General features: G+C 46.9%; 1 protein-coding gene across 1 annotated transcript in view; it reads left to right on the forward strand.

The window, feature by feature from the left end:
• LOC311231723 (keratin-like protein KRT222) overlaps positions 1–26,055 on the forward strand; it is an 89,743-nt gene that overhangs the window by 41,428 nt on the left and 22,260 nt on the right. The window contains 3 exon segments of the mRNA XM_084318348.1: positions 4–178; positions 180–181; positions 185–199. Coding sequence (XP_084174474.1) covers positions 4–178; positions 180–181; positions 185–199 — 192 coding nt within the window.

The following is a 26,055-nucleotide window of genomic DNA, read 5'->3' on the forward strand; positions in this document are numbered from 1 at the left end:
GACACAGCACCATCGGCGGGAGAGGAGGAGGATGGCACAGGGATGGAGCTCTCCCAGCTCCTCGACCGAATCAGAGCGCAGTGCGACCAAACCAGACACTCGGGCCCGGGCGAGGTCCCAGGCTGGTCAGGGCAGAGCCGGCCAGGAGCAGAAGCAGCAGTGGCAGCATTCCGGGGGGAAATGAGGAGCTCTTACTCAGGTGCGCAGTGTCTCTCTCTCTCTCTCTCTCTCTCTCTCCTCTCTCTCCTCTCTCTCTCTCTCTCTCTCTCTCTCTCTCTCTCTCCTCTCTCTCTCTCTCTCTTCTCTCTCTCTCTCTCTCTCTCTCTCTCTCCTCTCTCTCCTCATCTCTCTCCTCTCCCTTTCTATCTCCTCTCTCTCTCTCTTCTTCCCTTCTCTGTCTTCACTCATCCTTCTCTTTTATCAATGTCTCATGTTCTCCTAGCCCAGTGCCAGCCAGACACACCCTCGAGACAACCTCAAAGTGACAGTGTTTGTGTGGGCAGAGTGATGTCTGCTCTCTCTCTGGTGGACTGAAAAAGGCTCCTGGACTGAGTTTGTTGACTGGGGCCTTACGGCTAGGTGTCGCTATTCCTCTCCGACTCTCTCCCTTTCTGTGTATCTGTGTATCTGTGTGTGCATGCGCGCGCGTGCGTGCGTGTGCCTCTCTTCTTTTCTATATCTACAAGTATAGGCTGTTCTTGACATCAATGAGGACATACCGTTTTGACATTACTGAAACATGAGACTATGTTCTTATCAAATACCATACAGCAAATCCATTTCCAATACCTGCTGATGGAAAACTCATAAAAAAAAAAAACTGGAGGATGTTGAGGTTCAGATGTCTTGTTTTAGAAAATGCAGCCTGTCGAGTGCTTTGTATTTTCATGGCGTTCCTTTTACCGTGACAGTCACTGTGATCTGATAGTCAGGATGAAGTACCTTATCCCTGGGGCTGTAATCTGATAGTCAGGACAAAGTACCTTATCCCTGGGGCTGTAATCTGATAGTCAGGACAAAGTACTTTAGCCCTGGGGCTGTAATCTGATAGTCAGGACAAAGTACTTTAGCCCTGGGGCTGTAATCTGATAGTCAGGACAAAGTACCTTAGCCCTGGGGCTGTTATCTGATAGTCAGGATGAAGTACCTTAGCCCTGGGGCTGTAATCTGATAGTCATGATGAAGTACCTTAGCCCTGGGGCTGTAATCTTATAGTTATGATGAAGTACCTTAGCCCTGGGGCTGTAATCTTATAGTTATGATGAAGTACCTTAGCCCTGGGGCTGTAATCTGATAGGATGGAGTACCTTAGCCCTGGGGCTGTAATCTGATAGTCATGATAAAGTACCTTAGCCCTGGGGCTGTAATCTGATAGGATGGAGTACCTTAGCCCTGGGGCTGTAATCTGATAGTCATGATGAAGTACCTTAGCCCTGGGGGCTGGGGCTGTGATCTGATAGTCATGATGAAGTACCTTATCCCTGGGGCTGTGATCTGATAGTCATGATGAAGTACCTTATCCCTGGGGCTGTAATCTGATAGTCATGATGAAGTACCTTAGCCCTGGGGCTGTGATCTGATAGTCATGATGAAGTACCTTAGCCCTTGGCTGTGATCTGATAGGATGAAGTACCTTATCCCTGGGGCTGTGATCTGATAGTCATGATGAAGTACCTTATCCCTGGGGCTGTAATCTGATAGTCATGATGAAGTACCTTATCCCTGGGGCTGTGATCTGATAGTCATGATGAAGTACCTTAGCCCTTGGCTGTGATCTGATAGTCATGATGAAGTACCTTAGCCCTTGGCTGTGATCTGATAGGATGAAGTACCTTAGCCCTTGGGCTGTGATCTGATAGTCATGATGAAGTACCTTAGCCCTTGGGCTGTGATCTGATAGTCATGATGAAGTACCTTATCCCTAGGGCTGTGATCTGATAGTCATGATGAAGTACCTTATCCCTGGGGCTGTGATCTGATAGTCATGATGAAGTACCTTATCCCTGGGGCTGTGATCTGATAGTCATGATGAAATACCTTAGCCCTTGGCTGTGATTTGATAGGATGAAGTACCTTAGCCCTTGGCTGTGATCTGATAGGATGAAGTACCTTAGCCCTGGGGCTGTGATCTGATAGTCATGATGAAGTACCTTAGCCCTGGGGCTGTGATCTGATAGTCATGATGAAGTACCTTAGCCCTGGGGCTGTGATCTGATAGGATGAAGTACCTTAGCCCTTGGCTGTGATCTGATAGGATGAAGTACCTTAGCCCTGGGGCTGTGATCTGATAGTCATGATGAAGTACCTTATCCCTGGGGCTGTAATCTGATAGTCATGATGAAGTACCTTAGCCCTGGGGCTGTGATCTGATAGTCATGATGAAGTACCTTAGCCCTGGGGCTGTGATCTGATAGTCATGATGAAGTACCTTAGCCCTGGGGCTAAGAACTGATAGTCAGGGTGAAGTACCTTAGCCCTGGGGCTGTGATCTGATAGTCATGATGAAGTACCTTATCCCTGGGGCTGTGATCTGATAGTCATGATGAAGTACCTTATCCCTTGGGCTGTGATCGGATAGTCATGATGAAGTACCTTAGCCCTTGGCTGTGATCTGATAGGATGAAGTACCTTAGCCCTTGGGCTGTGATCTGATAGTCATGATGAAGTACCTTATCCCTATGGCTGTGATCTGATAGTCATGATGAAGTACCTTAGCCATGGGGCTGTAATCTGATAGTCATGATGAAGTACCTTAGCCCTTGGGCTGTGATCTGATAGTCATGATGAAGTACCTTAGCCCTTGGCTGTGATCTGATAGGATGAAGTACCTTAGCCCTGGGGCTGTGATCTGATAGTCATGACGAAGTACCTTATCCCTGGGGCTGTGATCTGATAGTCATGATGAAGTACCTTATCCCTGGGGCTGTGATCTGATAGTCATGATGAAGTACCTTAGCCCTGGGGCTGTGATCTGATAGTCATGATGAAGTACCTTAGCCCTGGGGCTGTGATCTGATAGTCATGATGAAGTACCTTATCCCTGGGGCTGTAATCTGATAGTCATGATGAAGTACCTTAGCCCTGGGGCTGTGATCTGATAGTCATGATGAAGTACCTTAGCCCTGGGGCTGTGATCTGATAGTCATGATGAAGTACCTTATCCCTGGGGCTGTGATCTGATAGTCATGATGAAGTACCTTAGCCCTTGGCTGTGATCTGATAGTCATGATGAAGTACCTTAGCCCTTGGCTGTGATCTGATAGGATGAAGTACCTTAGCCCTGGGGCTGTGATCTGATAGTCATGATGAAGTACCTTAGCCCTTGGGCTGTGATCTGATAGTCATGATGAAGTACCTTATCCCTAGGGCTGTGATCTGATAGTCATGATGAAGTACCTTATCCCTGGGGCTGTGATCTGATAGTCATGATGAAGTACCTTATCCCTGGGGCTGTGATCTGATAGTCATGATGAAGTACCTTAGCCCTTGGCTGTGATCTGATAGGATGAAGTACCTTAGCCCTGGGGCTGTGATCTGATAGTCATGATGAAGTACCTTAGCCCTTGGGCTGTGATCTGATAGTCATGATGAAGTACCTTATCCCTAGGGCTGTGATCTGATAGTCATGATGAAGTACCTTATCCCTGGGGCTGTAATCTGATAGTCATGATGAAGTACCTTAGCCCTGGGACTGTGATCTGATAGTCATGATGAAGTACCTTAGCCCTGGGGCTGTGATCTGATAGTCATGATGAAGTACCTTAGCCCTGGGGCTGTGATCTGATAGTCATGATGAAGTACCTTAGCCCTGGGGCTGTGATCTGATAGTCATGATGAAGTACCTTAGCCCTGGGGCTGTGATCTGATAGTCAGGGTGAAGTACCTTATCCCTGGGGCTGTAATCTGATAGTCATGATGAAGTACCTTAGCCCTTGGGCTGTGATCTGATAGGATGAAGTACCTTATCCCTGGGGCTGTGATCTGATAGTCATGATGAAGTACCTTATCCCTGGGGCTGTGATCGGATAGTCATGATGAAGTACCTTAGCCCTTGGCTGTGATCTGATAGGATGAAGTACCTTAGCCCTTGGGCTGTGATCTGATAGTCATGATGAAGTACCTTATCCCTATGGCTGTGATCTGATAGTCATGATGAAGTACCTTAGCCCTTGGGCTGTGATCTGATAGTCATGATGAAGTACCTTAGCCCTGGGGCTGTAATCTGATAGTCATAATGAAGTACCTTAGCCCTTGGCTGTGATCTGATAGGATGAAGTACCTTAGCCCTGGGGCTGTGATCTGATAGTCATGATGAAGTACCTTAGCCCTGGGGCTGTGATCTGATAGTCATGATGAAGTACCTTAGCCCTGGGGCTGTGATCTGATAGTCATGATGAAGTACCTTATCCCTGGGGCTGTAATCTGATAGTCATGATGAAGTACCTTAGCCCTGGGGCTGTGATCTGATAGTCATGATGAAGTACCTTAGCCCTGGGGCTGTGATCTGATAGTCATGATGAAGTACCTTATCCCTGGGGCTGTGATCTGATAGTCATGATGAAGTACCTTAGCCCTTGGCTGTGATCTGATAGTCATGATGAAGTACCTTAGCCCTTGGCTGTGATCTGATAGGATGAAGTACCTTAGCCCTGGGGCTGTGATCTGATAGTCATGATGAAGTACCTTAGCCCTTGGGCTGTGATCTGATAGTCATGATGAAGTACCTTATCCCTAGGGCTGTGATCTGATAGTCATGATGAAGTACCTTATCCCTGGGGCTGTGATCTGATAGTCATGATGAAGTACCTTATCCCTGGGGCTGTGATCTGATAGTCATGATGAAGTACCTTAGCCCTTGGCTGTGATCTGATAGGATGAAGTACCTTAGCCCTTGGGCTGTGATCTGATAGTCATGATGAAGTACCTTATCCCTATGGCTGTGATCTGATAGTCATGATGAAGTACCTTAGCCATGGGGCTGTAATCTGATAGTCATGATGAAGTACCTTAGCCCTTGGGCTGTGATCTGATAGTCATGATGAAGTACCTTAGCCCTTGGCTGTGATCTGATAGGATGAAGTACCTTAGCCCTGGGGCTGTGATCTGATAGTCATGATGAAGTACCTTAGCCCTTGGGCTGTGATCTGATAGTCATGATGAAGTACCTTATCCCTAGGGCTGTGATATGATAGTCATGATGAAGTACCTTAGCCCTGGGGCTGTGATCTGATAGTCATGATGAAGTACCTTATCCCTGGGGCTGTGATCTGATAGTCATGATGAAGTACCTTATCCCTGGGGCTGTGATCTGATAGTCATGATGAAGTACCTTAGCCCTGGGGCTGTGATCTGATAGTCATGATGAAGTACCTTAGCCCTGGGGCTGTGATCTGATAGTCATGATGAAGTACCTTATCCCTGGGGCTGTAATCTGATAGTCATGATGAAGTACCTTAGCCCTGGGGCTGTGATCTGATAGTCATGATGAAGTACCTTAGCCCTGGGGCTGTGATCTGATAGTCATGATGAAGTACCTTATCCCTGGGGCTGTGATCTGATAGTCATGATGAAGTACCTTAGCCCTTGGCTGTGATCTGATAGTCATGATGAAGTACCTTAGCCCTTGGCTGTGATCTGATAGGATGAAGTACCTTAGCCCTGGGGCTGTGATCTGATAGTCATGATGAAGTACCTTAGCCCTTGGGCTGTGATCTGATAGTCATGATGAAGTACCTTATCCCTAGGGCTGTGATCTGATAGTCATGATGAAGTACCTTATCCCTGGGGCTGTGATCTGATAGTCATGATGAAGTACCTTATCCCTGGGGCTGTGATCTGATAGTCATGATGAAGTACCTTAGCCCTTGGCTGTGATCTGATAGGATGAAGTACCTTAGCCCTGGGGCTGTGATCTGATAGTCATGATGAAGTACCTTAGCCCTTGGGCTGTGATCTGATAGTCATGATGAAGTACCTTATCCCTAGGGCTGTGATCTGATAGTCATGATGAAGTACCTTATCCCTGGGGCTGTAATCTGATAGTCATGATGAAGTACCTTAGCCCTGGGGCTGTGATCTGATAGTCATGATGAAGTACCTTAGCCCTGGGGCTGTGATCTGATAGTCATGATGAAGTACCTTAGCCCTGGGGCTGTGATCTGATAGTCAGGGTGAAGTACCTTATCCCTGGGGCTGTAATCTGATAGTCATGATGAAGTACCTTAGCCCTTGGGCTGTGATCTGATAGGATGAAGTACCTTATCCCTGGGGCTGTGATCTGATAGTCATGATGAAGTACCTTATCCCTGGGGCTGTGATCGGATAGTCATGATGAAGTACCTTAGCCCTTGGCTGTGATCTGATAGGATGAAGTACCTTAGCCCTTGGGCTGTGATCTGATAGTCATGATGAAGTACCTTATCCCTATGGCTGTGATCTGATAGTCATGATGAAGTACCTTAGCCCTTGGGCTGTGATCTGATAGTCATGATGAAGTACCTTAGCCCTGGGGCTGTAATCTGATAGTCATAATGAAGTACCTTAGCCCTTGGCTGTGATCTGATAGGATGAAGTACCTTAGCCCTGGGGCTGTGATCTGATAGTCATGATGAAGTACCTTAGCCCTTGGGCTGTGATCTGATAGTCATGATGAAGTACCTTATCCCTAGGGCTGTGATCTGATAGTCATGATGAAGTACCTTAGCCCTGGGGCTGTGATCTGATAGTCATGATGAAGTACCTTAGCCCTTGGCTGTGAGCTGATAGGATGAAGTACCTTAGCCCTGGGGCTGTGATCTGATAGTCATGATGAAGTACCTTAGCCCTTGGGCTGTGATCTGATAGTCATGATGAAGTACCTTAGCCCTGGGCTGTGATCTGATAGTCATGATGAAGTACCTTAGCCCTGGGGCTGTGATCTGATAGTCATGATGAAGTACCTTAGCCCTGGGGCTGTGATCTGATAGTCATGATGAAGTACCTTAGCCCTGGGGCTGTGATCTGATAGTCAGGGTGAAGTACCTTATCCCTGGGGCTGTAATCTGATAGTCATGATGAAGTACCTTAGCCCTTGGGCTGTGATCTGATAGGATGAAGTACCGTATCCCTGGGGCTGTGATCTGATAGTCATGATGAAGTACCTTATCCCTGGGGCTGTGATCGGATAGTCATGATGAAGTACCTTAGCCCTTGGCTGTGATCTGATAGGATGAAGTACCTTAGCCCTTGGGCTGTGATCTGATAGTCATGATGAAGTACCTTATCCCTATGGCTGTGATCTGATAGTCATGATGAAGTACCTTAGCCCTTGGGCTGTGATCTGATAGTCATGATGAAGTACCTTAGCCCTGGGGCTGTAATCTGATAGTCATAATGAAGTACCTTAGCCCTTGGCTGTGATCTGATAGGATGAAGTACCTTAGCCCTGGGGCTGTGATCTGATAGTCATGATGAAGTACCTTAGCCCTTGGGCTGTGATCTGATAGTCATGATGAAGTACCTTATCCCTAGGGCTGTGATCTGATAGTCATGATGAAGTACCTTAGCCCTGGGGCTGTGATCTGATAGTCATGATGAAGTACCTTAGCCCTTGGCTGTGAGCTGATAGGATGAAGTACCTTAGCCCTGGGGCTGTGATCTGATAGTCATGATGAAGTACCTTAGCCCTTGGGCTGTGATCTGATAGTCATGATGAAGTACCTTAGCCCTGGGCTGTGATCTGATAGTCATGATGAAGTACCTTATCCCTGGGGCTGTGATCTGATAGTCATGATGAAGTACCTTATCCCTGGGGCTGTGATCTGATAGTCATGATGAAGTACCTTAGCCCTGGGGCTGTGATCTGATAGTCATGATGAAGTACCTTAGCCCTGGGGCTGTGATCTGATAGTCATGATGAAGTACCTTATCCCTGGGGCTGTAATCTGATAGTCATGATGAAGTACCTTATCCCTGGGGCTGTGATCTGATAGTCATGATGAAGTACCTTAGCCCTGGGGCTGTGATCTGATAGTCATGATGAAGTACCTTAGCCCTGGGGCTGTGATCTGATAGTCATGATGAAGTACCTTAGCCCTTGGGCTGTGATCTGATAGTCAGGATGAAGTACCTTAGCCCTTGGCTGTGATCTGATAGGATGAAGTACCTTATCCCTGGGGCTGTGATCTGATAGTCATGATGAAGTACCTTATCCCTGGGGCTGTAATCTGATAGTCATGATGAAGTACCTTATCCCTGGGGCTGTGATCTGATAGTCATGATGAAGTACCTTAGCCCTTGGCTGTGATCTGATAGTCATGATGAAGTACCTTAGCCCTTGGCTGTGATCTGATAGGATGAAGTACCTTAGCCCTGGGGCTGTGATCTGATAGTCATTATGAAGTACCTTAGCCCTTGGGCTGTGATCTGATAGTCATGATGAAGTACCTTATCCCTACGGCTGTGATCTGATAGTCATGATGAAGTACCTTATCCCTGGGGCTGTGATCTGATAGTCATGATGAAGTACCTTATCCCTGGGGCTGTGATCTGATAGTCATGATGAAGTACCTTAGCCCTTGGCTGTGATCTGATAGGATGAAGTACCTTAGCCCTGGGGCTGTGATCTGATAGTCATGATGAAGTACCTTAGCCCTTGGGCTGTGATCTGATAGTCATGATGAAGTACCTTATCCCTAGGGCTGTGATCTGATAGTCATGATGAAGTACCTTATCCCTGGGGCTGTAATCTGATAGTCATGATGAAGTACCTTAGCCCTGGGGCTGTGATCTGATAGTCATGATGAAGTACCTTAGCCCTGGGGCTGTGATCTGATAGTAATGATGAAGTACCTTAGCCCTGGGGCTAAGAACTGATAGTCAGGGTGAAGTACCTTAGCCCTGGGGCTGTGATCTGATAGTCATGATGAAGTACCTTAGCCCTGGGGCTGTGATCTGATAGTCATGATGAAGTACCTTAGCCCTGGGGCTGTGATCTGATAGTCATGATGAAGTACCTTAGCCCTGGGGCTGTGATCTGATAGTCAGGGTGAAGTACCTTATCCCTGGGGCTGTAATCTGATAGTCATGATGAAGTACATTAGCCCTTGGTCTGTGATCTGATAGGATGAAGTACCTTATCCCTGGGGCTGTGATCTGATAGTCATGATGAAGTACCTTATCCCTGGGGCTGTGATCGGATAGTCATGATGAAGTACCTTAGCCCTTGGCTGTGATCTGATAGGATGAAGTACCTTAGCCCTTGGGCTGTGATCTGATAGTCATGATGAAGTACCTTATCCCTATGGCTGTGATCTGATAGTCATGATGAAGTACCTTAGCCCTTGGGCTGTGATCTGATAGTCATGATGAAGTACCTTAGCCCTGGGGCTGTAATCTGATAGTCATGATGAAGTACCTTAGCCCTTGGGCTGTGATCTGATAGTCATGATGAAGTACCTTAGCCCTTGGCTGTGATCTGATAGGATGAAGTACCTTAGCCCTGGGGCTGTGATCTGATAGTCATGATGAAGTACCTTAGCCCTTGGGCTGTGATCTGATAGTCATGATGAAGTACCTTATCCCTAGGGCTGTGATCTGATAGTCATGATGAAGTACCTTAGCCCTGGGGCTGTGATCTGATAGTCATGATGAAGTACCTTAGCCCTTGGCTGTGATCTGATAGGATGAAGTACCTTAGCCCTGGGGCTGTGATCTGATAGTCATGATGAAGTACCTTAGCCCTGGGGCTGTGATCTGATAGTCATGATGAAGTACCTTATCCCTGGGGCTGTGATCTGATAGTCATGATGAAGTACCTTATCCCTGGGGCTGTGATCTGATAGTCATGATGAAGTACCTTAGCCCTGGGGCTGTGATCTGATAGTCATGATGAAGTACCTTATCCCTGGGGCTGTGATCTGATAGTCATGATGAAGTACCTTATCCCTATGGCTGTGATCTGATAGTCATGATGAAGTACCTTAGCCCTTGGGCTGTGATCTGATAGTCATGATGAAGTACCTTAGCCCTGGGGCTGTAATCTGATAGTCATAATGAAGTACCTTAGCCCTTGGCTGTGATCTGATAGGATGAAGTACCTTAGCCCTGGGGCTGTGATCTGATAGTCATGATGAAGTACCTTAGCCCTTGGGCTGTGATCTGATAGTCATGATGAAGTACCTTATCCCTAGGGCTGTGATCTGATAGTCATGATGAAGTACCTTAGCCCTGGGGCTGTGATCTGATAGTCATGATGAAGTACCTTAGCCCTTGGCTGTGAGCTGATAGGATGAAGTACCTTAGCCCTGGGGCTGTGATCTGATAGTCATGATGAAGTACCTTAGCCCTTGGGCTGTGATCTGATAGTCATGATGAAGTACCTTAGCCCTGGGCTGTGATCTGATAGTCATGATGAAGTACCTTATCCCTGGGGCTGTGATCTGATAGTCATGATGAAGTACCTTATCCCTGGGGCTGTGATCTGATAGTCATGATGAAGTACCTTAGCCCTGGGGCTGTGATCTGATAGTCATGATGAAGTACCTTAGCCCTGGGGCTGTGATCTGATAGTCATGATGAAGTACCTTATCCCTGGGGCTGTAATCTGATAGTCATGATGAAGTACCTTATCCCTGGGGCTGTGATCTGATAGTCATGATGAAGTACCTTAGCCCTGGGGCTGTGATCTGATAGTCATGATGAAGTACCTTAGCCCTGGGGCTGTGATCTGATAGTCATGATGAAGTACCTTAGCCCTTGGGCTGTGATCTGATAGTCAGGATGAAGTACCTTAGCCCTTGGCTGTGATCTGATAGGATGAAGTACCTTATCCCTGGGGCTGTGATCTGATAGTCATGATGAAGTACCTTATCCCTGGGGCTGTAATCTGATAGTCATGATGAAGTACCTTATCCCTGGGGCTGTGATCTGATAGTCATGATGAAGTACCTTAGCCCTTGGCTGTGATCTGATAGTCATGATGAAGTACCTTAGCCCTTGGCTGTGATCTGATAGGATGAAGTACCTTAGCCCTGGGGCTGTGATCTGATAGTCATTATGAAGTACCTTAGCCCTTGGGCTGTGATCTGATAGTCATGATGAAGTACCTTATCCCTACGGCTGTGATCTGATAGTCATGATGAAGTACCTTATCCCTGGGGCTGTGATCTGATAGTCATGATGAAGTACCTTATCCCTGGGGCTGTGATCTGATAGTCATGATGAAGTACCTTAGCCCTTGGCTGTGATCTGATAGGATGAAGTACCTTAGCCCTGGGGCTGTGATCTGATAGTCATGATGAAGTACCTTAGCCCTTGGGCTGTGATCTGATAGTCATGATGAAGTACCTTATCCCTAGGGCTGTGATCTGATAGTCATGATGAAGTACCTTATCCCTGGGGCTGTAATCTGATAGTCATGATGAAGTACCTTAGCCCTGGGGCTGTGATCTGATAGTCATGATGAAGTACCTTAGCCCTGGGGCTGTGATCTGATAGTAATGATGAAGTACCTTAGCCCTGGGGCTAAGAACTGATAGTCAGGGTGAAGTACCTTAGCCCTGGGGCTGTGATCTGATAGTCATGATGAAGTACCTTAGCCCTGGGGCTGTGATCTGATAGTCATGATGAAGTACCTTAGCCCTGGGGCTGTGATCTGATAGTCATGATGAAGTACCTTAGCCCTGGGGCTGTGATCTGATAGTCAGGGTGAAGTACCTTATCCCTGGGGCTGTAATCTGATAGTCATGATGAAGTACATTAGCCCTTGGTCTGTGATCTGATAGGATGAAGTACCTTATCCCTGGGGCTGTGATCTGATAGTCATGATGAAGTACCTTATCCCTGGGGCTGTGATCGGATAGTCATGATGAAGTACCTTAGCCCTTGGCTGTGATCTGATAGGATGAAGTACCTTAGCCCTTGGGCTGTGATCTGATAGTCATGATGAAGTACCTTATCCCTATGGCTGTGATCTGATAGTCATGATGAAGTACCTTAGCCCTTGGGCTGTGATCTGATAGTCATGATGAAGTACCTTAGCCCTGGGGCTGTAATCTGATAGTCATGATGAAGTACCTTAGCCCTTGGGCTGTGATCTGATAGTCATGATGAAGTACCTTAGCCCTTGGCTGTGATCTGATAGGATGAAGTACCTTAGCCCTGGGGCTGTGATCTGATAGTCATGATGAAGTACCTTAGCCCTTGGGCTGTGATCTGATAGTCATGATGAAGTACCTTATCCCTAGGGCTGTGATCTGATAGTCATGATGAAGTACCTTAGCCCTGGGGCTGTGATCTGATAGTCATGATGAAGTACCTTAGCCCTTGGCTGTGATCTGATAGGATGAAGTACCTTAGCCCTGGGGCTGTGATCTGATAGTCATGATGAAGTACCTTAGCCCTGGGGCTGTGATCTGATAGTCATGATGAAGTACCTTATCCCTGGGGCTGTGATCTGATAGTCATGATGAAGTACCTTATCCCTGGGGCTGTGATCTGATAGTCATGATGAAGTACCTTAGCCCTGGGGCTGTGATCTGATAGTCATGATGAAGTACCTTATCCCTGGGGCTGTGATCTGATAGTCATGATGAAGTACCTTATCCCTGGGGCTGTGATCTGATAGTCATGATGAAGTACCTTAGCCCTGGGGCTGTGATCTGATAGTCATGATGAAGTACCTTAGCCCTGTGGCTGTGATCTGATAGTCATGATGAAGTACCTTATCCCTGGGGCTGTAATCTGATAGTCATGATGAAGTACCTTAGCCCTGGGGCTGTGATCTGATAGTCATGATGAAGTACCTTAGCCCTGGGGCTGTGATCTGATAGTCATGATGAAGTACCTTAGCCCTGGGGCTGTGATCTGATAGTCATGATGAAGTACCTTAGCCCTTGGGCTGTGATCTGATAGTCAGGATGAAGTACCTTAGCCCTTGGCTGTGATCTGATAGGATGAAGTACCTTATCCCTGGGGCTGTGATCTGATAGTCATGATGAAGTACCTTATCCCTGGGGCTGTAATCTGATAGTCATGATGAAGTACCTTATCCCTGGGGCTGTGATCTGATAGTCATGATGAAGTACCTTAGCCCTTGGCTGTGATCTGATAGTCATGATGAAGTACCTTAGCCCTGGGGCTGTGATCTGATAGTCATGATGAAGTACCTTAGCACTTGGGCTGTGATCTGATAGTCAGGATGAAGTACCTTAGCCCTTGGCTGTGATCTGATAGGATGAAGTACCTTATCCCTGGGGCTGTGATCTGATAGTCATGATGAAGTACCTTATCCCTGGGGCTGTAATCTGATAGTCATGATGAAGTACCTTATCCCTGGGGCTGTGATCTGATAGTCATGATGAAGTACCTTAGCCCTTGGCTGTGATCTGATAGTCATGATGAAGTACCTTAGCCCTTGGCTGTGATCTGATAGGATGAAGTACCTTAGCCCTGGGGCTGTGATCTGATAGTCATGATGAAGTACCTTAGCCCTTGGGCTGTGATCTGATAGTCATGATGAAGTACCTTATCCCTAGGGCTGTGATCTGATAGTCATGATGAAGTACCTTATCCCTGGGGCTGTGATCTGATAGTCATGATGAAGTACCTTATCCCTGGGGCTGTGATCTGATAGTCATGATGAAGTACCTTAGCCCTTGGCTGTGATCTGATAGGATGAAGTACCTTAGCCCTGGGGCTGTGATCTGATAGTCATGATGAAGTACCTTAGCCCTTGGGCTGTGATCTGATAGTCATGATGAAGTACCTTATCCCTAGGGCTGTGATCTGATAGTCATGATGAAGTACCTTATCCTTGGGGCTGTAATCTGATAGTCATGATGAAGTACCTTAGCCCTGGGGCTGTGATCTGATAGTCATGATGAAGTACCTTAGCCCTGGGGCTGTGATCTGATAGTCATGATGAAGTACCTTAGCCCTGGGGCTAAGAACTGATAGTCAGGGTGAAGTACCTTAGCCCTGGGGCTGTGATCTGATAGTCATGATGAAGTACCTTAGCCCTGGGGCTGTGATCTGATAGTCATGATGAAGTACCTTAGCCCTGGGGCTGTGATCTGATAGTCATGATGAAGTACCTTAGCCCTGGGGCTGTGATCTGATAGTCAGGGTGAAGTACCTTATCCCTGGGGCTGTAATCTGATAGTCATGATGAAGTACATTAGCCCTTGGTCTGTGATCTGATAGGATGAAGTACCTTATCCCTGGGGCTGTGATCTGATAGTCATGATGAAGTACCTTATCCCTGGGGCTGTGATCGGATAGTCATGATGAAGTACCTTAGCCCTTGGCTGTGATCTGATAGGATGAAGTACCTTAGCCCTTGGGCTGTGATCTGATAGTCATGATGAAGTACCTTATCCCTATGGCTGTGATCTGATAGTCATGATGAAGTACCTTAGCCCTTGGGCTGTGATCTGATAGTCATGATGAAGTACCTTAGCCCTGGGGCTGTAATCTGATAGTCATGATGAAGTACCTTAGCCCTTGGCTGTGATCTGATAGGATGAAGTACCTTAGCCCTGGGGCTGTGATCTGATAGTCATGATGAAGTACCTTATCCCTGGGGCTGTGATCTGATAGTCATGATGAAGTACCTTAGCCCTTGGCTGTGATCTGATAGGATGAAGTACCTTAGCCCTGGGGCTGTGATCTGATAGTCATAATGAAGTACCTTAGCCCTTGGGCTGTGATCTGATAGTCATGATGAAGTACCTTATCCCTAGGGCTGTGATCTGATAGTCATGATGAAGTACCTTATCCTTGGGGCTGTAATCTGATAGTCATGATGAAGTACCTTAGCCCTGGGGCTGTGATCTGATAGTCATGATGAAGTACCTTAGCCCTGGGGCTGTGATCTGATAGTCATGATGAAGTACCTTAGCCCTGGGGCTAAGAACTGATAGTCAGGGTGAAGTACCTTAGCCCTGGGGCTGTGATCTGATAGTCATGATGAAGTACCTTAGCCCTGGGGCTGTGATCTGATAGTCATGATGAAGTACCTTAGCCCTGGGGCTGTGATCTGATAGTCATGATGAAGTACCTTAGCCCTGGGGCTGTGATCTGATAGTCAGGGTGAAGTACCTTATCCCTGGGGCTGTAATCTGATAGTCATGATGAAGTACATTAGCCCTTGGTCTGTGATCTGATAGGATGAAGTACCTTATCCCTGGGGCTGTGATCTGATAGTCATGATGAAGTACCTTATCCCTGGGGCTGTGATCGGATAGTCATGATGAAGTACCTTAGCCCTTGGCTGTGATCTGATAGGATGAAGTACCTTAGCCCTTGGGCTGTGATCTGATAGTCATGATGAAGTACCTTATCCCTATGGCTGTGATCTGATAGTCATGATGAAGTACCTTAGCCCTTGGGCTGTGATCTGATAGTCATGATGAAGTACCTTAGCCCTGGGGCTGTAATCTGATAGTCATGATGAAGTACCTTAGCCCTTGGGCTGTGATCTGATAGTCATGATGAAGTACCTTAGCCCTTGGCTGTGATCTGATAGGATGAAGTACCTTAGCCCTGGGGCTGTGATCTGATAGTCATGATGAAGTACCTTAGCCCTTGGGCTGTGATCTGATAGTCATGATGAAGTACCTTAGCCCTGGGGCTGTAATCTGATAGTCATAATGAAGTACCTTAGCCCTTGGCTGTGATCTGATAGGATGAAGTACCTTAGCCCTGGGGCTGTGATCTGATAGTCATGATGAAGTACCTTAGCCCTGGGGCTGTGATCTGATAGTCATGATGAAGTACCTTAGCCCTTGGCTGTGATCTGATAGGATGAAGTACCTTAGCCCTGGGGCTGTGATCTGATAGTCATGATGAAGTACCTTATCCCTGGGGCTGTAATCTGATAGTCATGATGAAGTACCTTATCCCTGGGGCTGTGATCGGATAGTCATGATGAAGTACCTTAGCCCTTGGCTGTGATCTGATAGGATGAAGTACCTTAGCCCTTGGGCTGTGATCTGATAGTCATGATGAAGTACCTTAGCCCTGGGGCTGTGATCTGATAGTCATGATGAAGTACCTTAGCCCTTGGCTGTGATCTGATAGGATGAAGTACCTTAGCCCTGGGGCTGTGATCTGATAGTCATGATGAAGTACCTTAGTCCTGGGGCTGTGATCTGATAGTCATGATGAAGTACCTTATCCCTGGGGCTGTGATCTGATAGTCATGATGAAGTACCTTATCCCTGGGGCTGTGATCTGATAGTCATGATGAAGTACCTTAGCCCTGGGGCTGTGATCTGATAGTCATGATGAAGTACCTTAGCCCTGGGGCTGTGATCTGATAGTCATGATGAAGTACCTTATCCCTGGGGCTGTAATCTGATAGTCATGATGAAGTACCTTAGCCCTGGGGCTGTGATCTGATAGTCATGATGAAGTACCTTAGCCCTGGGGCTGTGATCTGATAGTCATGATGAAGTACCTTAGCCCTGGGGCTGTGATCTGATAGTCATGATGAAGTACCTTAGCCCTTGGGCTGTGATCTGATAGTCAGGATGAAGTACCTTAGCCCTTGGCTGTGATCTGATAGGATGAAGTACCTTATCCCTGGGGCTGTGATCTGATAGTCATGATGAAGTACCTTATCCCTGGGGCTGTAATCTGATAGTCATGATGAAGTACCTTATCCCTGGGGCTGTGATCTGATAGTCATGATGAAGTACCTTAGCCCTTGGCTGTGATCTGATAGTCATGATGAAGTACCTTAGCCCTGGGGCTGTGATCTGATAGTCATGATGAAGTACCTTAGCCCTTGGCTGTGATCTGATAGTCATGATGAAGTACCTTAGCCCTTGGCTGTGATCTGATAGGATGAAGTACCTTAGCCCTGGGGCTGTGATCTGATAGTCATGATGAAGTACCTTAGCCCTTGGGCTGTGATCTGATAGTCATGATGAAGTACCTTATCCCTAGGGCTGTGATCTGATAGTCATGATGGAGTACCTTATCCCTGGGGCTGTGATCTGATAGTCATGATGAAGTACCTTATCCCTGGGGCTGTGATCTGATAGTCATGATGAAGTACCTTAGCCCTTGGCTGTGATCTGATAGGATGAAGTACCTTAGCCCTGGGGCTGTGATCTGATAGTCATGATGAAGTACCTTAGCCCTTGGGCTGTGATCTGATAGTCATGATGAAGTACTTTATCCCTAGGGCTGTGATCTGATAGTCATGATGAAGTACCTTATCCCTGGGGCTGTAATCTGATAGTCATGATGAAGTACCTTAGCCCTGGGGCTGTGATCTGATAGTCATGATGAAGTACCTTAGCCCTGGGGCTGTGATCTGATAGTCATGATGAAGTACCTTAGCCCTGGGGCTAAGAACTGATAGTCAGGGTGAAGTACCTTAGCCCTGGGGCTGTGATCTGATAGTCATGATGAAGTACCTTAGCCCTGGGGCTGTGATCTGATAGTCATGATGAAGTACCTTAGCCCTGGGGCTGTGATCTGATAGTCATGATGAAGTACCTTAGCCCTGGGGCTGTGATCTGATAGTCAGGGTGAAGTACCTTATCCCTGGGGCTGTAATCTGATAGTCATGATGAAGTACATTAGCCCTTGGTCTGTGATCTGATAGGATGAAGTACCTTATCCCTGGGGCTGTGATCTGATAGTCATGATGAAGTACCTTATCCCTGGGGCTGTGATCGGATAGTCATGATGAAGTACCTTAGCCCTTGGCTGTGATCTGATAGGATGAAGTACCTTAGCCCTTGGGCTGTGATCTGATAGTCATGATGAAGTACCTTATCCCTATGGCTGTGATCTGATAGTCATGATGAAGTACCTTAGCCCTTGGGCTGTGATCTGATAGTCATGATGAAGTACCTTAGCCCTGGGGCTGTAATCTGATAGTCATGATGAAGTACCTTAGCCCTTGGGCTGTGATCTGATAGTCATGATGAAGTACCTTAGCCCTGGGGCTGTGATCTGATAGGATGAAGTACCTTAGCCCTGGGGCTGTGATCTGATAGTCATGATGAAGTACCTTAGCCCTTGGGCTGTGATCTGATAGTCATGATGAAGTACCTTATCCCTAGGGCTGTGATCTGATAGTCATGATGAAGTACCTTAGCCCTGGGGCTGTGATCTGATAGTCATGATGAAGTACCTTAGCCCTTGGCTGTGATCTGATAGGATGAAGTACCTTAGCCCTGGGGCTGTGATCTGATAGTCATGATGAAGTACCTTAGCCCTGGGGCTGTGATCTGATAGTCATGATGAAGTACCTTATCCCTGGGGCTGTGATCTGATAGTCATGATGAAGTACCTTATCCCTGGGGCTGTGATCTGATAGTCATGATGAAGTACCTTAGCCCTGGGGCTGTGATCTGATAGTCATGATGAAGTACCTTAGCCCTGGGGCTGTGATCTGATAGTCATGATGAAGTACCTTAGCCCTGGGGCTGTGATCTGATAGTCATGATGAAGTACCTTAGCCCTTGGGCTGTGATCTGATAGGATGAAGTACCTTAGCCCTTGGCTGTGATCTGATAGGATGAAGTACCTTAGCCCTTGGGCTGTGATCTGATAGTCATGATGAAGTACCTTATCCCTATGGCTGTGATCTGATAGTCATGATGAAGTACCTTAGGCCTTGGGCTGTGATCTGAGAGTCATGATGAAGTACCTTAGCCCTGGGGCTGTAATCTGATAGTCATGATGAAGTACCTTAGCCCTTGGGCTGTGATCTGATAGTCATGATGAAGTACCTTAGCCCTTGGCTGTGATCTGATAGGATGAAGTACCTTAGCCCTGGGGCTGTGATCTGATAGTCATGATGAAGTACCTTAGCCCTTGGGCTGTGATCTGATAGTCATGATGAAGTACCTTATCCCTAGGGCTGTGATCTGATAGTCATGATGAAGTACCTTAGCCCTGGGGCTGTGATCTGATAGTCATGATGAAGTACCTTAGCCCTTGGCTGTGATCTGATAGGATGAAGTACCTTAGCCCTGGGGCTGTGATCTGATAGTCATGATGAAGTACCTTATCCCTGGGGCTGTGATCTGATAGTCATGATGAAGTACCTTATCCCTCGGGCTGTGATCTGATAGTCATGATGAAGTACCTTATCCCTGGGGCTGTAATCTGATAGTCATGATGAAGTACCTTATCCCTGGGGCTGTGATCTGATAGTCATGATGAAGTACCTTAGCCCTTGGCTGTGATCTGATAGTCATGATGAAGTACCTTAGCCCTTGGCTGTGATCTGATAGGATGAAGTACCTTAGCCCTGGGGCTGTGATCTGATAGTCACGATGAAGTACCTTAGCCCTTGGGCTGTGATCTGATAGTCATGATGAAGTACCTTATCCCTAGGGCTGTGATCTGATAGTCATGATGAAGTACCTTATCCCTGGGGCTGTGATCTGATAGTCATGATGAAGTACCTTATCCCTGGGGCTGTGATCTGATAGTCATGATGAAGTACCTTAGCCCTTGGCTGTGATCTGATAGGATGAAGTACCTTAGCCCTGGGGCTGTGATCTGATAGTCATGATGAAGTACCTTATCCCTAGGGCTGTGATCTGATAGTCATGATGAAGTACCTTATCCCTGGGGCTGTAATCTGATAGTCATGATGAAGTACCTTAGCCCTGGGGCTGTGATCTGATAGTCATGATGAAGTACCTTAGCCCTGGGGCTAAGAACTGATAGTCAGGGTGAAGTACCTTAGCCCTGGGGCTGTCATCTGATAGTCATGATGAAGTACCTTAGCCCTGGGGCTGTGATCTGATAGTCATGATGAAGTACCTTAGCCCTGGGGCTGTGATCTGATAGTCATGATGAAGTACCTTAGCCCTGGGGCTGTGATCTGATAGTCAGGGTGAAGTACCTTATCCCTGGGGCTGTAATCTGATAGTCATGATGAAGTACCTTAGCCCTTGGGCTGTGATCTGATAGGATGAAGTACCTTATCCCTGGGGCTGTGATCTGATAGTCATGATGAAGTACCTTATCCCTGGGGCTGTGATCGGATAGTCATGATGAAGTACCTTAGCCCTTGGCTGTGATCTGATAGGATGAAGTACCTTAGCCCTTGGGCTGTGATCTGATAGTCATGATGAAGTACCTTATCCCTATGGCTGTGATCTGATAGTCAGGATGAAGTACCTTAGCCCTTGGCTGTGATCTGATAGGATGAAGTACCTTAGCCCTTGGGCTGTGATCTGATAGTCATGATGAAGTACCTTATCCCTATGGCTGTGATCTGATAGTCATGATGAAGTACCTTAGCCCTTGGGCTGTGATCTGATAGTCATGATGAAGTACCTTAGCCCTGGGGCTGTAATCTGATAGTCATGATGAAGTACCTTAGCCCTTGGGCTGTGATCTGATAGTCATGATGAAGTACCTTAGCCCTTGGCTGTGATCTGATAGGATGAAGTACCTTAGCCCTGGGGCTGTGATCTGATAGTCATGATGAAGTACCTTAGCCCTTGGGCTGTGATCTGATAGTCATGATGAAGTACCTTATCCCTAGGGCTGTGATCTGATAGTCATGATGAAGTACCTTAGCCCTGGGGCTGTGATCTGATAGTCATGATGAAGTACCTTAGCCCTGGGGCTAAGAACTGATAGTCAGGGTGAAGTACCTTAGCCCTGGGGCTGTGATCTGATTGTCATGATGAAGTACCTTAGCCCTGGGGCTGTGATCTGATAGTCATGATGAAGTACCTTAGCCCTGGGGCTGTGATCTGATAGTCATGATGAAGTACCTTAGCCCTGGGGCTGTGATCTGATAGTCAGGGTGAAGTACCTTATCCCTGGGGCTGTAATCTGATAGTCATGATGAAGTACCTTAGCCCTTGGGCTGTGATCTGATAGGATGAAGTACCTTATCCCTGGGGCTGTGATCTGATAGTCATGATGAAGTACCTTATCCCTGGGGCTGTGATCGGATAGTCATGATGAAGTACCTTAGCCCTTGGCTGTGATCTGATAGGATGAAGTACCTTAGCCCTTGGGCTGTGATCTGATAGTCATGATGAAGTACCTTATCCCTATGGCTGTGATCTGATAGTCAGGATGAAGTACCTTAGCCCTTGGCTGTGATCTGATAGGATGAAGTACCTTAGCCCTTGGGCTGTGATCTGATAGTCATGATGAAGTACCTTATCCCTATGGCTGTGATCTGATAGTCATGATGAAGTACCTTAGCCCTTGGGCTGTGATCTGATAGTCATGATGAAGTACCTTAGCCCTGGGGCTGTAATCTGATAGTCATGATGAAGTACCTTAGCCCTTGGGCTGTGATCTGATAGTCATGATGAAGTACCTTAGCCCTTGGCTGTGATCTGATAGGATGAAGTACCTTAGCCCTGGGGCTGTGATCTGATAGTCATGATGAAGTACCTTAGCCCTTGGGCTGTGATCTGATAGTCATGATGAAGTACCTTATCCCTAGGGCTGTGATCTGATAGTCATGATGAAGTACCTTAGCCCTTGGGCTGTGATCTGATAGTCATGATGAAGTACCTTAGCCCTTGGCTGTGATCTGATAGGATGAAGTACCTTAGCCCTGGGGCTGTGATCTGATAGTCATGATGAAGTACCTTAGCCCTTGGGCTGTGATCTGATAGTCATGATGAAGTACCTTATCCCTAGGGCTGTGATCTGATAGTCATGATGAAGTACCTTAGCCCTTGGCTGTGATCTGATAGGATGAAGTACCTTATCCCTGGGGCTGTGATCTGATAGTCATGATGAAGTACCTTATCCCTGGGGCTGTGATCTGATAGTCATGATGAAGTACCTTAGCCCTGGGGCTGTGATCTGATAGTCATGATGAAGTACCTTAGCCCTGGGGCTGTGATCTGATAGTCATGATGAAGTACCTTATCCCTGGGGCTGTAATCTGATAGTCATGATGAAGTACCTTAGCCCTGGGGCTGTGATCTGATAGTCATGATGAAGTACCTTAGCCCTGGGGCTGTGATCTGATAGTCATGATGAAGTACCTTAGCCCTGGGGCTGTGATCTGATAGTCATGATGAAGTACCTTATCCCTGGGGCTGTAATCTGATAGTCATGATGAAGTACCTTAGCCCTGGGGCTGTGATCTGATAGTCATGATGAAGTACCTTAGCCCTGGGGCTGTGATCTGATAGTCATGATGAAGTACCTTAGCCCTGGGGCTGTGATCTGATAGTCATGATGAAGTACCTTAGCCCTGGGGCTGTGATCTGATAGTGATGATGAAGTACCTTAGCCCTTGGGCTGTGATCTGATAGTCAGGATGAAGTACCTTAGCCCTTGGCTGTGATCTGATAGGATGAAGTACCTTAGCCCTTGGGCTGTGATCTGATAGTCATGATGAAGTACCTTAGCCCTGGGGCTGTGATCTGATAGTCATGATGAAGTACCTTATCCCTAGGGCTGTGATCTGATAGTCATGATGAAGTTCCTTAGCCCTTGGGCTGTGATCTGATAGTCATGATGAAGTACCTTATCCCTAGGGCTGTGATCTGATAGTCATGATGAAGTACCTTAGCCCTTGGCTGTGATCTGATAGGATGAAGTACCTTATCCCTGGGGCTGTGATCTGATAGTCATGATGAAGTACCTTATCCCTGGGGCTGTGATCTGATAGTCATGATGAAGTACCTTAGCCCTGGGGCTGTGATCTGATAGTCATGATGAAGTACCTTAGCCCTGGGGCTGTGATCTGATAGTCATGATGAAGTACCTTATCCCTGGGGCTGTAATCTGATAGTCATGATGAAGTACCTTAGCCCTGGGGCTGTGATCTGATAGTCATGATGAAGTACCTTAGCCCTGGGGCTGTGATCTGATAGTCATGATGAAGTACCTTAGCCCTGGGGCTGTGATCTGATAGTCATGATGAAGTACCTTATCCCTGGGGCTGTAATCTGATAGTCATGATGAAGTACCTTAGCCCTGGGGCTGTGATCTGATAGTCATGATGAAGTACCTTAGCCCTGGGGCTGTGATCTGATAGTCATGATGAAGTACCTTAGCCCTGGGGCTGTGATCTGATAGTCATGATGAAGTACCTTAGCCCTGGGGCTGTGATCTGATAGTGATGATGAAGTACCTTAGCCCTTGGGCTGTGATCTGATAGTCAGGATGAAGTACCTTAGCCCTTGGCTGTGATCTGATAGGATGAAGTACCTTAGCCCTTGGGCTGTGATCTGATAGTCATGATGAAGTACCTTAGCCCTGGGGCTGTGATCTGATAGTCATGATGAAGTACCTTATCCCTAGGGCTGTGATCTGATAGTCATGATGAAGTTCCTTAGCCCTTGGGCTGTGATCTGATAGTCATGATGAAGTACCTTAGCCCTGGGCTGTGATCTGATAGTCATGATGAAGTACCTTAGCCCTGAGCTGTGATCTGATAGTCATGATGAAGTACCTTATCCCTGGGGCTGTAATCTGATAGTCATGATGAAGTACCTTAGCCCTGGGGCTGTGCTCTGATAGTCATGATGAAGTACCTTATCCCTGGGGCTGTAATCTGATAGTCATGATGAAGTACTTTAGCCCTTGGCTGTGATCTGATAGGATGAAGTACCTTAGCCCTGGGGCTGTAAACTGATAGTCATGATGAAGTACCTTAGCCCTGAGCTGTGATCTGATAGTCAGGATGAAGTACCTTAGCCACAGGCTATGATCTGATTGTCAGGGTGAAGTACCACCAGACTCTTTAACCAGCGTAGGCTGAGTGTACTGCTGCTGTTTGTTTGTAAGTATTGAAGATGCCGGAATGAAACCCCTTTCATTGCATGCAACCTAGTAGGTGAAAGACATTAGATATGAACTAAAACCTGATGTTCTTAGTCATGTCGAGTCTAAGTGTGTCTTCACTCACAAAATGATACCTTTTTATATAGATGTGTTTCTCGACCACGTCAGACTCAGTGTGTGCACACATCAAGGGGGCAAGGGACGTAATCCTGGTCAGAACAACGGGGCAGACTACAATATATTTGCATTGGTTAGCCATGCTAGCGATCTAAACAATCGATCCATGCCAAAGCTAGATATGTAAAAGGTGAAAGACTCACACTCACAGCCATGCTGATTTGGCTAAATGACATCCAGACGTTCTCGTTTTAAACTACTTTTAGTCAGGGGAGTGTCATGGTTTCTCCATAGAGCCCCGTCATACTTTTTTAGCGCAGCAGCTCGCGCAGGTAGGGGGCAACTCAGTTGGTATTGCTGATTGGTGGAAGAAACACGTCTATATAGCATGTTCCCTTTAATGCACACCAGTCAAATCAAGCAACATGTTTCAACAGCCTGGTCCAGCCTGAGGCTCTAAGCGGTGTAATTAAAGGCACAGTTTTAGTTTGAGAATCCTGTCTGGTTTGTAGTTGTACCTGTAACACATAACTCATTGTGTCTTGTCTCGTGCCGTCAATGTTGTCAGGTCAGGTTCTTAGCTGCTTCACTGAATCCAAAGGGGGAAAACATTGAGGGGTGTGATTCCCATTATCAGCAGTTCAGCACACAGCCTGTGGCTCTGTGTGTAGATGTGTTGTGCTCTGTGTGTAGATGTGTTGTGCTCTGTGTGTAGATGTGTTGTGCTCTCTGTGTGTAGATGTGTTGTGCTCTCTGTGTGTAGATGTGTTGTGCTCTGTGTGTAGATGTGTTGTGCTCTGTGTGTAGATGTGTTGTGCTCTCTGTGTGTAGATGTGTTGTGCTCTGTGTGTAGATGTGTTGTGCTCTGTGTGTAGATGTGTTGTGCTCTGTGTGTAGATGTGTTGTGCTCTGTGTGTAGATGTGTTGTGCTCTGTGTGTAGATGTGTTGTGCTCTGTGTGTAGATGTGTTGTGCTCTCTGTGTGTAGATGTGTTGTGCTCTCTGTGTGTAGATGTGTTGTGCTCCGTGTGTAGATGTGTTGTGCTCTGTGTGTAGATGTGTTGTGCTCTCTGTGTGTAGATGTGTTGTGCTCTGTGTGTAGATGTGTTGTGCTCTGTGTGTAGATGTGTTGTGCTCTGTGTGTAGATGTGTTGTGCTCTGTGTGTAGATGTGTTGTGCTCTGTGTGTAGATGTGTTGTGCTCTCTGTGTGTAGATGTGTTGTGCTCTGTGTGTAGATGTGTTGTGCTCTGTGTGTAGATGTGTTGTGCTCTGTGTGTAGATGTGTTGTGCTCTGTGTGTAGATGTGTTGTGCTCTGTGTGTAGATGTGTTGTGCTCTCTGTGTGTAGATGTGTTGTGCTCTCTGTGTGTAGATGTGTTGTGCTCTGTGTGTAGATGTGTTGTGCTCTCTGTGTGTAGATGTGTTGTGCTCTCTGTGTGTAGATGTGTTGTGCTCTGTGTGTAGATGTGTTGTGCTCTGTGTGTAGATGTGTTGTGCTCTGTGTGTAGATGTGTTGTGCTCTGTGTGTAGATGTGTTGTGCTCTGTGTGTAGATGTGTTGTGCTCTCTGTGTGTAGATGTGTTGTGCTCTGTGTGTAGATGTGTTGTGCTCTGTATGTGTTGTGCTCTGTGTGTAGATGTGTTGTGCTCTCTGTGTGTAGATGTGTTGTGCTCTGTGTGTAGATGTGTTGTGCTCTGTGTGTAGATGTGTTGTGCTCTGTGTGTAGATGTGTTGTGCTCTGTGTGTAGATGTGTTGTGCTCTGTGTAGATGTGTTGTGCTCTCTGTGTGTAGATGTGTTGTGCTCTCTGTGTGTAGATGTGTTGTGCTCTGTGTGTAGATGTGTTGTGCTCTGTGTGTAGATGTGTTGTGCTCTGTGTGTAGATGTGTTGTGCTCTGTGTGTAGATGTATTGTGCTCTCTGTGTGTAGATGTGTTGTGCTCTGTGTGTAGATGTGTTGTGCTCTGTGTGTAGATGTGTTGTGCTCTGTGTGTAGATGTGTTGTGCTCTCTGTGTGTAGATGTGTTGTGCTCTGTGTGTAGATGTGTTGTGCTCTCTGTGTGTAGATGTGTTGTGCTCTGTGTGTAGATGTGTTGTGCTCTGTGTGTAGATGTGTTGTGCTCTGTGTGTAGATGTGTTGTGCTCTGTGTGTAGATGTGTTGTGCTCTGTGTGTAGATGTGTTGTGCTCTCTGTGTGTAGATGTGTTC

This window comes from Notolepis coatsorum (assembly GCF_963971535.1).
Source record: "Notolepis coatsorum genome assembly, chromosome: 7".
Lineage (NCBI taxonomy): Eukaryota > Metazoa > Chordata > Actinopteri > Aulopiformes > Paralepididae > Notolepis > Notolepis coatsorum.